Source organism: Copidosoma floridanum, unplaced genomic scaffold (assembly GCF_036245765.1).
Source record: "Copidosoma floridanum isolate Cflo_tuat_1 unplaced genomic scaffold, Cflo_Japanese_pri ptg000031l, whole genome shotgun sequence".
In the NCBI taxonomy this organism is placed as follows: domain Eukaryota; kingdom Metazoa; phylum Arthropoda; class Insecta; order Hymenoptera; family Encyrtidae; genus Copidosoma; species Copidosoma floridanum.
Window position 1 is genome coordinate 6059752 of NW_028321908.1, and position 14901 is coordinate 6074652.

General features: G+C 32.4%; 1 protein-coding gene across 2 annotated transcripts in view; it reads right to left on the reverse strand.

The window, feature by feature from the left end:
- The window catches only part of REPTOR (repressed by TOR), a 401948-nt gene that overhangs the window by 116886 nt on the left and 270161 nt on the right, over window positions 1-14901 (reverse strand). For both annotated transcript variants that reach the window (XM_014354886.2, XM_089597242.1), the window contains exon 3: window positions 10375-10863. In XM_014354886.2, the coding sequence (XP_014210372.2) occupies window positions 10375-10863 (489 nt within the window). The remainder of the gene's footprint in view (window positions 1-10374; window positions 10864-14901) is intronic.

Sequence of the window (14901 nt, forward strand, 5' to 3'; positions counted from 1 at the left end):
ATCTATAACAATAGCAATAAATGAGCTTAAAGTTCTGACAGATACGCTAGATTTCCGCTTTAAATTAATAGTTGTAAACAGTAGCAGGCACCATAAAAATTAAAATACTAGCGATTGATTAAGAAAATTACAGTCTTTTAAGTATCTTTTGACACGTGACTTTGAAATTTGGTGAAAAGAATTAAAACAGCAATTTTTGGCAATAACTGTGAGAGGAAGTCAGAATAAGAAAGTGACCACAGTTTCAGCCAAAGTCACACTCCCCCCCCCTCCGCCCCAAGCTATGACACATACAACACAGGTAAGCCGTACATGCAGTATAGTGCGGGTAAAGAGGCAAGTGGAGAGGTACTAGCCGAGCGCGTATACATACTAAGTAATAATGTACATAAAAAAAGTAGGATAGACTATTTAAATACGTCAAATATATTAAATCAAGTTTTGCAGCAATAATAGCACCTGATGGATTTGTTAAACAAAAAAATGTCTTATTTTTAACTTTCTTTTAGCTTTAAAAGTACGTTAACTGTAAGGTTATATTTTCTGGAGCCTAAAATTATGCGACAGACTAAGTATGATATAAAGGCTTCAGAAAAATGTATAGAGACAATGTAGGGCTACCTAATGGCTTATTATCACTAATTATGTCAGAATCCAGGCAATTTCTTTGGGTAACTGTCGCACTGCGGGATGAGGTTAGGTTTCCCAAGACTGAAAAAGTTCGAGTCGTCTTTTTAAGTGCCTTAAATATATTAAATTATGCTTTGCAGCAATGGCACCTTCTAATAGATATATTTTACAAAAATTGACTCATTTTTTACATTTTGGAAACTTTAAAAGTACATAACTATACAAGGTTACGTTTCCTAGATCTGTAAATTATTGGATGAACTATGATTGATACAAAAGCTTTAACAAAAATTGTAGTGACCATCTAAAGCCATGAAATGGCTTAATATTAAATAAAATGTCAGAATCCAGGCGATTTTTTTTAAGTTTTTGTCGTACTGCGAGATAAGCTTAGGTTTCCCAAGTCTGGAAAAACTTAGAGTAGTTTGTTTCAGTGCCTTAAATATATTGAATTATATTTTGCAGCAATAACAGCTCCAAATGAATCTATTAAACAAACAAAAGTCTTATTTTTGACTTTTTATCAACTTTAGGAGCACATCATCGTGAAGGTTATGTTTCTAAAGTCTCTAAAAACAGGATGGACTAAGTGTAATACAAAAACTTTAGAAAAAATTTATGGACACTACCTAGGGCCATCAAAAGGCTTATTATTAAATAAAATATCAGAACCCAGACAATTTCTTCGGAGTAATTGACGCATTGTGGGGAAACGTTGGGCTTTCTAAAAGTCTGTAGAAAATTAGGGTAGTCTGCTAGAGTGCTTCAAATATGTGAAATTATGTTTTACAGCAATGATAGCACCTAATGGATTCATTGACAAAAGATTATCGTATTTTATACTTTTTTTTTACTTTCGAAGTACATAACTAGTTAAGGTTATGTGTACTTAAAAAAACTATTGGGATCATCTAGGACCATCTAATAGCTTATTATTAATAAAATGTCAGAATCCAGGAAATTTCGTTGGAATAATTATCGTATTGCGAGATAAGGTTAGGATTACTAAGTCTCAAAAAATCAGGGTAGTCTACTCTAAAGTGCCTTAACTACATTGAATCATATTTTTTAGTAACAACAGTACCTTGTGGATTTAATTTTCAGAAAAAGGCGTATGTTAACGTTTTTTTAAATTTAGGAGTTTATAACTATTTCGGATTATGTTTTCTAAAGCTTGATGTTACTGGATAAACAAGGCATGACACAGGGGCTTCAGAAAAATTATAAGGACCTTTTTCGGACTTCCAATAGCTTAATATTTAAAGAAATGTCAGAATCTAGGTGATTTCTTTAAAGTAATTTTTCGTATCAAGGGATAAGGTTAAATGTCCGAAGTCTAAAAAAAATTAGAGTTGTCTGTTTGAGTGCCTAAAATATATTAAATTAAAAATTAAATTTAATTAAAATTTAAAAAATGCAACGCTTCTTTTTTTATACACTGGTTCTCTTGCTCTCAAATAATCATAGACTCGCGGTGCACCGGCTGTCGAGTAACTAGCGAAATCTGCAAGGTTTAAATTTAGTTTGAATGCTAAAATAATGCAGTTAAATTATATAAATGCCTCAACAGTATCCACTTGAATATTGGTAACTTCCATCTCCAGTAGTGGCTTGTCAGCACGACGATGTTTCATCTCCTCCATTTCACTTCTTAACAAACCAGTCTTTTTTTGAAGTGATTTGATACACCGCTTCTGCAGTGAATTTTGTTCAGCAATGGCATCTAGTTGAGAATTTTCACGATGAAGTAATCGAAAAAGGGCCTTAAAGATCTAATTAACATCATAACTTCACTATCTATTTGGCAATCCGGAATCAGTCCAGGCTTCTTGAGCCCACTCCTGACATCCTTCTTCAATCTGACCAGTATGATTTCAACTTTGAAAACTTCTCTGCTGCATTCCTATGAATTGGCTTGGAGGAAGTGAGGCAGCTAGGCGCTGGAAGTCACCTAAGATGGTGGAGATTATACCGGCTGTGAATTTAAGATAAAATTATCCGGTAGTTTCAGATTAGCACGAGGATCATGTAATTTACGCGCCGTAACAATACAGCCCGAGTAAGTTAAAGGTAATGCAAGGCCAGCACGTGGCACTATCTTATCCTGATATTCTCTATTCATCTCACAACAATAGAAATGAGCGCAACAATTAGAGCTTCTTCGAGATTCACAACACGCGTTTATGGAACCTAAGTAAAAAGTAGCACGGCAGCATGAAGAATTACATTGGGTAGTAGCAATATACCTATTATATTTTTGCACTGACGAGATATAACGACAATTATAATAAATCGTATTAATCTTAACGGCTTAGCACCCTAATAAATTAAATTATTTATGTCTCACAACACTCTAAAGAGCTTTTACACTTAATTTGTTTTAAATTTATATATGAATTTAGCTTGTTTTACGTATGTATACGAATAGAAACGCATTGCAGAATTACTGCTACATATTGTAAGTTACTGCAACTGATTTAATTTATCTGCCTTTCAGTATGGCATTGCAATTATAGTAAATGGAAAAGCAAACTGTTTCTAAATGCACTCATTGTTAGTGACAGTGTAAACTTAAACTAAAACTCCTAATGCAGTACTTTCAAGACTTACACATACATAAACAGGTATAATAAATGAAAAATTTTTGTGAGTAAGACACAAGCTTGAATCTGATATATTTAAAGTGTTGTGCTATTGTATTGCAGCTCGCAGAAATAACGCCAACTAATTTCTCCAAGCGATTTTGATGCCTAAAATATAGCACATAACATAAAAATGTAGTGAGTTTTATCGAACACGGCAACTCAAGCATCGTCAACTTCCATGTGTGTGAGTACAACACACTCAATAACCATAGTAGAAGTGCCTACTGATGAACTCTCGGTGAAGTCAACCTTAAAGAATGCTCTTGTGTATGCAGCCTGTATCAAAGGGTCGATGCTTCCACAGAAACCATCAAATCAGGCAGCCAGCACATAAACGAAATTTGGTGAAGATATACCTAAGCACTCCCTTACCAGTGCAATGTATTAAGTATCAGGTCACACAGGATCATGCACTGGACAACAGCAATGGATAGTGTCAACAACAACAGCACATCCATGAATAGCGGCAAGACCCAGGAGCTGGAGATTTATCTACCACAGTTACAAGCCGGCAACAAAACCGAAACTCATGACAGGGCTCAGTGAAGTTGTTTGAGAGTAGGCTACGTAGTTCCAAGAAAAACGACAGTACCAGGTTTCCGGAGGAACAAAGCGCCTAATAGGGTAAGGCGTGAGCACATCTGGTGTACATGAAAGGCTCACCTATAAAAGAGAAAGAGAAAGACAAAGGGAGCTGTCGACTGTGAGCGTCTGTGCGAGTGAATGTGTATATCTGTATAACGGCGTGTACTACAGTGTATACGTATGTATACATGCGGAGCGAGCGGTGGCTCAGTCGGCTAGATCATGGGTCGTTACGCAAGGGACCGAAGTTCGATTCCCTGCCTTTTTTGAACGAGTATCACTGTAATTTTTACTGTGCTTTTTCACCTCACAATGCTCTTGGTGTAGGGGATAAACGGCCTTCTCGCAGCAAAAACTGCCTATTATCCCTCTACCTATCTCTCAGTAATGGGTGACCTTTCATTCCTCTTTTCTGTCTTCTTTTGAGTGCTCACTGACTAGAGTAGTGCCCTTAATAGGAGCCGAACATATAGCACTGTAATATAAAAAAAGTGTACATAGCGGTGTCTTCGTACATACATATGCATACGTATGTGTATGATAGTAACTATATCTATTTGTGGATGTGCGTGTTAACATGTACATATACGTGAGTACACACACATACACACATTTATAGTTATATGTATGTTTATGTATACTTATATATACTAGTGGGGCTTCACCCCTCTGCGCAATCCGCGCGCCAACCCCCAACTGTTCGAACAGAAAAGGAGAGTCTTTAAATTTCATCTGATAGTTAAGAGAGGTTGGTGCCCAGAATTTCGTGAGGGAGAAAAGTTTTTGATCTACACCGTTAAGTATTAGCTATATATATTAATCAGTAAATTTCCACACCACCCAGAAGGTACTCTTATGGTACGTTAAGAGTTTTTTTTAGAACTCTCCGTTATGTTTAGAGGAAAAAGGTATACATTGTTTATTTATTGATTACATTCTAAACAACGAAAAGTTTTAATTACTTTAATCACATACAAATTATTTAAATTTGATGTAACACATACTTTATGTTTTTTTGTTACTATTATGCATTCTATATTTTATTAATTGATGTAAGTGGTTGGAAAAAATTTTTTATTTTCAGATTCAATGACAAGTATGGAAATAATTTCTTCACAGTATTCCACACTGTAAATTAGAAAAATCGTTTGTATTTTGTACTATTAAAATTTAATTTAAAATCAAAATAACATTTTTAAAATTTTTTAAAATGAACAATATAAAAGTTAGCGTAAAAGGGGACGGAAATCGTTTATTCAGAACTTTTTCTTATTTTCTGTGTAGTGACGAAGATTTCCACATGAGAGCTCGTTCTTTAGTAATTAATAATGTTGTAAATAGCAAAATAATTATAAATTTATAGTAGGAAACGATTATTATCAAAATGTAAAAAGTAGTAATAAATATATTAACATAATGTCAAAAATTGGGACTTATGGTACAAGTATTGAAATTCAAAGCTTCTCAGATTTATTTAATGTTCATGTTATAGTGAATTCCTTGAAGAACGATATTCAAACATATGGAAATTCAAATAGTAATCTTAAACTCAAAAATTAATCTTAAAGGAAAAATATAATAAAAAATATTGCAATTGGTCGATTAAACATTGTATCTCCAAAAGATCATGAAAGATTTTTTTTTTAACTTGTATTAAATAAAGTAACTGGATCGACATCGTTCAAAGACATTAGAACATGTAAAGGAATAACTTATGAAACTTTTAAAGATACTGCAATTGCAATGGGTTTAATAGACAATAATGAAAAAATCGATGATATTTTTAAAGAAGCAATTGCTGTTATGTTTCCATATCAATTAAGACAATTTTTTGCTTGGTTTTTAATTTCAGAAAACGTTCAAGGTGAAAAAATATGGAATATATACAAAGAATTTTTTACGAAGGGTTTGCCTAATAATAAAGATAATTTAGCTCTTTCACATATTAACCAAATTTTAGAATCAAAAGATAAATCATGTGGATGCTTTAATTTACCTAGACCAAAAAAAAATGAAGAGTAAAAAAGAAGATGTAGATGATGAAATACGTTTCAGTAAAGAAATGTTTAACCCGATGTATAAAAGTTTGAATAATGACCAGAAAAATATATTTCATATTATTTGCGAACAAAAAAATAAAATTTTTTTTATAGATGGTCCTGGAGGGTCAGGAAAAACTTATTTATATAAAACGTTAATCTAATTTTTTATTTCTTAAAATAAAAAAATCATGTCAATGGCATGGACTGGCATAGCGTCAATTTTGCTTCTAAAGGGGATGACTAGTCATAGAACTTTAAGACTTTCTTTAGATCTTAATAATATAGAGAGTGCATTTTTAGAATTCGAGTCAGATAAAAAAAAATTAAGAGAAGTTGATTTAATTATTTGGGATAAGGCTTCAATGATTCTAAAAAAAGCATTGGAAATTGTAGATAGAACGTTAAGAGATTTATGTAAGACTAAAAAATATTTTGGAAATAAATTAATTATTTTAGGAGGTGATTTTTGTCAGGTTCTCCCAGTAATAAAAAACAGTAATACAAAAATTATACTTAAACAAACTATTAAATCTTCATTTTTATGGAACTAATTCCAAATTTCGAAGTTAAAAATTAATATTCGTTCTCACGATAAAGAATTTTAAAAATTATTATTAAAAATTGGGGAAGGAGAAACAAAAACTTTTAGCATTCCTCAAAATTGTATCTCAAATGATGTATGTTCTCAAATATTTTCTAATATCAACAATTGTTCGATGAATAGTGTTATACTCACATCGCATAACGAGAACACCTCTTATTTGAATAATAAAATTCTTAAAAAATTAACTGGAGAAATTAAAACTTACTTTAGTATAGATAACGCAACTTATAGAGGGGTCGATAAATCAGACGATAATATTTATTTAAATTTTCCGGTAGAAATGTTGAACAATATTCGTAAAGGATTACCACCTCATGAACTAAATCTAAAAATTGATACAATAGTGATGTTACTGAAAAATTTAAGTATATCAGATGGACTCTGAAATGGAACACGTTTACGAATCCCAAATTATTATAGTATAATATAGAAAGAGAAATAATAACTGGAGAGAAAAATGGAAATAGAGTCTTTATTCCAAGAATAACTTTAGACACAGGAAACTCCTCAACATTTCTGTTTATTTTGTATCGTAAACAATTTCCAATCGTTGTGGCATTTGCTATGACAATAAACAAATCCCAAGGTCAAAGTTTCGATAATGTAGGTTTGTATTTTAAAAAACCCTTATTTTCTTATGGTCAATTGTATGTGGCTTTATCAAGATGCAAAAATGAAAATAATTTATTTATTGAAGTAGAAAGGCAAAAAAATTACAGAAATAGAAAATATGGTTTGGAAAGAGATTTTTACATACTTTATCGACTTTACTTGATGATTTTTATAGATAAATCGGCAATATTTGTGGTAATAAATTGAAAGTCACTGATTAATATTTCATCATTTAACAAGTATACATTACATGATGTAAGAAAAATGGTGTAGGAGCCTGTAGGGGGTCTGTGGAGGGACAGGCAAAATTGTGTGTGGGGGGGAGGGCTGTGGAGGGTCTGTGGGGGGTCTAAGGAAAAAACTAGAAAATTTCAAATAGCAATGAAAACGGTCGTACTTTAGCTTATTTGTGGAGGGTCTAGGGGGCTGTGGAGGGTCTGTGGGGGGGATATGTGGAATGCTCCACACAAATAACTATGTAATATAGGGAGATATATATATGTATTTGTATGTGTGTGTGTGCAGTTATCATTATATACATTATATACGTATACTAATAATCATATTTACATGATGTCCAAGTATGTAATTATCAGTATCCATTTATGTAAATGTATATATGGATTATATATATTACACATGATATATGTATATACTATACATACATTATGCGTAATATGTATGTATACATACAAATGTAGATATAACTGATTACCATATACATAAATGTATACAAATATAATGTATCATGTGTATCATAAATGTGTTTATCTATACGTAAATAAACATCAATATGTACATGCATACGTAAATACATAAATAAATGTATTCATATACATAAATGCGTGTATGATTACACATCCACCTATATATACAAATAATATTAACCATATCTACTGAGAGCGTGCGGTGGCTTGGTCGGCTAGGTCGTGGATTGGCACGCGGGAGACCGTGGTTCGATTCCCAGCCAGTGCGACTTTTGGGGCAAATACCTCAGTGTATTTTTACCTGTGCTTTTTCACTACGCAATGCTCCTCGAGGAGGATTTTAGGTGACCTTCTCGCAGCAAAAATTTCCTAATTTCCTCCTACCCCCTCCTTTTATGGGAAGCCTCCCATCCCTTTCCTTGTCCCTTTTCCAAGTACTAAGTGCCCATAGTAGTGCCCTTATTAAAGGAGCCAGACGTAGAGCACTATAATATTAAAAAAAAACTACATCTACTGGTAGATGTATGCGCAAAATGTAAGAATGTGTTTCTATAAACACACACATATGTTGTGCGTGTACACATGTGTTTATAATTATTACATGCGATACGTGCAAATGAAAGTATACGTATGATTTATCACTTTTTATATGTATAGATGTACTCACGTGCACTTGCCTGAAATACGCTTATTTTAAATTAAATATTATTATTACGATAAAAAAAGCATGGTTTCTTCCGACAGCCCCACGACTTACCAACTGGCCAATGAAGTGGCTTTTTGTTGTATCCATGTTACCATTTTTCTTTGTCTTATGTAGTTCATTTTAATAAATACAATCTTACACATTCGTAGATTATACAGTAAAGTCAAGTATTGAAGTAAATTTTATTCTCATGTCGTAGTTTTGTTCACTAAGATTGCGATATTTAGGTACAGTTGCTTAAGTGGAGCTTTAGTTCAAATCACAGTTGGATTTAAACTCTGTAGTTTATTCCAGCTAGGATTTTTTTTGTAGCTCATTACTGATCCTGGTAGAGGTTTTCCCTTATGGGCGAGGTTTCTCTACACCACAGGGTTAATAAGGAATCGGTTTTGGGTCAATCTAGGCAAAGTCGGGACTGGTGGGGGATGATAATTGAGAGGTTAGAAGTACCATGGGGGCAATTTAAAAGGAATTAAAAATGTTAAATTTTAATTTTAAAGTGTTTGTTTTAATCAACTATGGTGTAAGTATGATGTGTTTAACAGATAACCTTTTCAAGTTAATTTTCGGAAAAATAACTAAAAAGAAAGTGATGAGGATGGCGATTAATGAAAACTGATGTAATTAAGCGTGATAATGTGAGATATGGCTAGCCTGCAGGGTCAATGAGGTGAACAAGCTACATATCACAGTAGAATATTAAATCAATAGTATATGAAAATCATACTTTCTTAGAGCTACGTAAAACAAAAATAAGAATCTTGAAAGAACTTAAAAAAATTCCAACTGAAGTCGTCGTGGCAAACGTTCGTTTAGTAACCTACGAGCCGATCCAGTGCCACCATCCGGTTAATTAAATAGGCAACTTACAGTTTTATGCTCCAACCATCACATCGGTTCCGAACCTTGCGGTTATAGCCATATCGGGTCAAAAAAGTGGGAGCTACATCATTGATCCTGGGAGTTAATGTGACTTATAAGAGCGAGACCATAAGAAAAAAATCTGAAAGTCTCCTATTTCTTACACTCCTAGCACACCTTGATATTTCCTCTTAACCCCCTCAGTCATATATTCTACTGATAACTTTTTATAAGAAACAATGATTGTCTCAAGCACATTCTAGCTATTATCAAGTATAATGAAAACATACTTTTCAATAAATCACTTAACTTGCTGTCCCGACGTTTTTATAACTAATAGTGACTGCAGCCGATGAGCTAGTCAGGCGTTGGCTTTACCTTCGAAAAAGAGGCCCCTGGAGATCCAGACATCACCAAAAAATCAACTACTTGTGTTAAAAATCGGATAAGTGGTTTTTCGGTATTCTGGACACTCATCCTATCGGAGAAGACCGAGAAATTAAATCTCGATGATTTTCGACGGGATTCGAATCCACGACACCTCGAGTATTTCTGACTAGAAGGCTAGGACGCTAACTACTAAGCTGTTATGTTGTTAATGTACATAACTTTTAATTTTGTTTATCTTCTGGGGCAAAAAAAATAATAAACACTTAATTTTTTGTATCAACGACGTTTTGTAGACTGGTGTGTCGATCTGTATAGACTTTTTTAAAAATCGTGAAGGAACAACTCTAACGTATCGAGCAAATAACTCCTACACAGTCGAAACAAATACAAGAAATGTCGTTAATACAAAAAAACCTAGTGTTTCTCAAAATATTTGGCCCAAAAGATAAACAAAATTAATAGTCATAAACATTGTTAGCAAAAGTTTTAGCCCTCACTATTGTAGGCTTAAAGATACCAAAATACTACAAAAATATGTTAAATTTATTATAATGAATGCAAATACAAATAAAATATATGATGATAACTCAACTGTGCTCTTGTTCCAGGCCACATAGTTTTATTTTATTTGCTTCATGTTGAGCCTTTTTTTTTAATCTGCAAGCTCGTGAAGCTAATTTGTTTTTTTCTTTTCGGGTTTTTGGTCGAACTGAAAAAGGCAGCTCCGAAACAGGAGTCATATCTGTAATAATACGTGATAATTCATCAAGTTCTTTTCCAATACTATTTAATTTTCTGGGATTAGGTGTCAAATCATTGCCATCGCCTTTTCTTGCTTTACCACTGTGCTTAATGCCCCGCAGAGAACAATGTGGACTAAAAACAGGATCTGTGACCTCATTCAAAACATGAGGATTTTCAAGGCGAGTACGAGCGACCAGTCTTTGTCCTTTGGGACCTTTAGCTTGAACATTGTATTGCCAGAAATATTTCTCCCTTTTCTGCTTACTATCTTTCGATAATACTTCGCCAACTGATCTTACGATTCCTGTTTGATCCTCAGTGTCAGTACCTTCAGAATCTAAAAATAGGATAACAGATACAAGTATTTGATAAAACATAAGTACATGATTAGTATAAACGATGATAAAATAAAATAAAATGATTATAAGTTGACATTAAAATACTTCTTTAAATGTCTGTGCAAATATTTAAACATAAAATTAACTACTAGATTTTCTTTATTTTTAAATTACTTGCACTGAAAAAACTTACTCAAAAATAACTATTAAATTAATCCAATTCTAACTCTTTACTTGACGGTTTACGCATATTTTTTTATTTTCGTGTGTCTGTATGCAATCAACTGCATCTACACATGCATACGGAAACTTTTCTCCATCCCAAGTAAGTTTGACCTTTTGTTAAAATGCGGTTTTGGTGCCTTTAATACAGAGCATGGAGTGCATGGAGTGCATTAAAGGTAGGAAATTTAGGAGTAGGGGTAAAAGAATCATGTAATTTAACTCGTATGCCAATAATAAATCAATAAATTAATTTAATCTCCTAAAATACTTGCTTATTTATTTATGTAATTGAATCAACCAAACTGCAACTCTTCACATACAAATTTAAGCATGACCATTTAATCTTGCGTGTGCAAAACGATTTACTTCCTTTCTTCTCTATTCCTAAGTTTCCTTTTAATGTACTCCACACTCTATGATGGAGGCAACAAGTATAAATTTCAACCAAAGATTGCACTTACTTGGCATAGAGAAAAGTGCTTATACTTGTATAGGTAAAATTGGATGCACACCCACACACACGGGGATGACTAACTATGCTACTATACTTGAATTGTTTTTTCAGTTAAATAAATTAGCTAATATTTTTTTTTATTCATCGTACTGTTACCACACGGAAATATAAGACAAACTACATAATTATGATTGTGTTATAACTATTTGATTTAACATAAACAGTAACTCAAAAATATTGTAAATAAAGCTTCGTCATGTATGTATACATTACAGGGTCTCAAGACTTCTGCAAGGTTCGTGCAATAGTGTATCGAATGAGCGACAATGAGGTCCAAAGATAAGCGCACACCGTCGAAAACAAGCTCAAAAAGCGGCAACGGTGGCTAGTCGGGAAAGAGGGCGAAAAAAAAGCAAAATTGAAAGTATGACTAAACAGTAGGAAGTAGTCCGTTGTTGAAAGAAAAAGCGAGATGGCTCAAATGTTTTCTAGTCAAGTAGAGATAGCCCAAGTGATGACTAAGGCAAGCATGGGTTCTTTTTTTTTATTCACTATCTTGTAAATTTTACTTTTCTTTCTCATTAAATCCATTAGTTAACCAGTTTAGTAAGTGTGTCCCTTATATATCTCGTGTTGATCAGCGAAACAAGTTTGAAAAACGTTTTGTCACCACACAAGGGTAAATCCCAGAATAGATTATGGATCCTATTTATGCAATGTCTCTATTTGTGTGCCAGCAATTACGTTATGAGCATACAAAAACTTTTTTCAAATTTGAAATCAATTGTAAGTCTGAGGATTTTGTGTGATCCTGCTGCCTTAACATGTTGTTCTCTCCTCTTTGTTGTTAATTAACTTTTACTTTTGTGCATAATCGATATGCTTGTTCATGAGCTCCATTAAAATATGCATAAGATAATTAATTTGCTTTTTTTTTGTTTCCTCGATTTACTTAATTTTGTCTGTAATTTATTAATTGTGTTCTAATACAAAATGGTGTTCTAGTCAGTGAATCTCATGCAAAGCCGGTGATAGTCGTACAAAACTAAAAAGTAGTCGTCTACACGTGAGTGGCCAATACTCACTTAAGAATCAATTCTCTAAGCGTTCAAAACTACAAAGCAATCTTTCATCGCTGGCGCTTATTTGCCCAAAAATTAATATGATTATTAAATATCACTAAAAAATAGTATGGATACTCGTGGAAGGTGCTTGCTTGCCCTAAAATTAATTTCATTTTTAACCATTACTGAAAAACAACTGGGCAACTTGTCACCCATAAACGCACGCCTATCCTTACATTTTTATTTTTTAAGTTAATGTAAATGGTTAAAGCGCTTCGATAGTTTAGTGGTTAGCGTGCTAGCCTGCTAGCTAAAGAAACTGAAGGGATCACTGGTTCAAATTCTGTCGAAAATTGTCAAGATTTTTTTCTCGGACTTTTTCAATGAAATGAGTCTTCAGAATGCTAAAATACCACTTTTCTGAATTTTTAAAAATAAATAGTAGATACTTCTGGTAATATGTGGATCTCTCGGGGCTTCCTTTTAAAAAGAAAGCCAACTCCTGGCCAGCTCATTGGGTATAGTCACTACCGATTTTCAAAAGGGTCCAAGCAGCGTGTTTGATGGTTTATGAAAAATTCGTTTCTATTGAACTTGATAGTAGCTGAGATGTGCTTGATACAATCGCTACACCCTGTAAATAGTTACCAGTAAAATGAATAACCGAGTCGTCTGACGGGAAGAGTCTTTAAAAAAGAGTATGGATACTCTTGAACAGTGATTGCTTGCCCAAAAATTACTTTGATATTAAGGAGAACTTATTAACAACTAGACAATTTGTCACTGGCAAATACTTGTCCAAGATATAATTGAATTATAAATAATAACTAAAAATTAGTTGATCTAAATCATTGTAGATGTTTTTTCTCCATAAAATTGAATGTATTATAATTTGTAATTGAAAGTTAAGTTGAATATTAAATGGCCCGCTCACGTGAGAATCAATGAAATTATTTTTTACAACCAAAAAATAGTTGGGTACTTACCATCGGTACTTAATAGCCCAAAAATTAGTTTTTGTAGCGTCCACACAGTTTTTGTATTATTACTAATCTAAGAAATACTAAGAGTTATCATTATTTTCTCTTATTTACCCAAGGAATAACTCAAGTATTATTTACCATTCAAAAATAATTGAGTAACTCATTACCATATCTTGTTCACCCAAAAATTAACTCAATTATTATTTATATTTAAAAAAAATTGGCTTCTTTTTGCAGGCACTTTCTTTTCTATGAATTCAGTTCATTATTATCATATATTACTAAAAAATATTTAGTATCCTTATCTTAAAAAATTGTTTGACAAAAGATTTAATTTTCTGTCTTTTAAAACTACAAAACAGTTTTTTTCGTCACACTTATTTGGTCCGGAATAAATTTTATTTTAATTTATCATTGTAAAACAGATAGGCATTTTATCAATAACGCTAGTTTGCCCAAGAATAAATGTTTTTTTAAACTTAACTGAAAAATAATTAAGCTGCTCATTACGGGCACTTACTCACAGAAAAAATGATTTTTAATATTATATCTAACTAAAAATCAGTCAGGTTTTTTATCGGTGACAAATACTTGTTCAGAAGTCAATTAAATTATAGTAAATTATCACAAAATAGGTAAGCTACTTAGTTTTGTAGATATAATTTTTTTCCTTGGTAAGGAAGCGCTGTCGATAGTAGCCTAACAGTTTTATAATTTTGTACTATACTTTTGAGCAAGCAAGCAGTATTGATCATAAAATAAACTTTTTTTTTACTATAAAAGATGAATACATAAATTTTTGGACAAGCAAACAGCTATAATGAGTAGCTCAAAGATTTTTTGTTACAACGAAAAGTGAAATAATTTTTTGTAAGCAAGTGCTAGCACTAAATAGATAGACTGTTTTTTTTTTATTAATGATGATTAAATATATTTTACGTGTGAACATTTGAAGACAGTGATTAGCCTTACTAATTGTCAATTAAAATTCAATAATTAAATTGATTTTTCTGTGAGTAGCTATGAGTGACTACTTCATAGTTTCGAACACTAAGAAAATTTATTCTTGGGCAAGCAAGATGCAATTACGAGAAGCCTAACTATTTTTTAAATATGAACAACAATTAATTTTTGGGCAAGTAAGTTCTTTTAATTTGTAGCCTAAGTATATCTTAATTATAAATTATATTTAAATTAGTTTTGGGTAAAAAAGCGCTTTGTGATAACTAACTTAACTACTTCATTTTTTAAGTTAACTGTTATTTGTTTAATTCATTTTTTGGCAAGTATTTATCGTAAACGAGTAGCTTT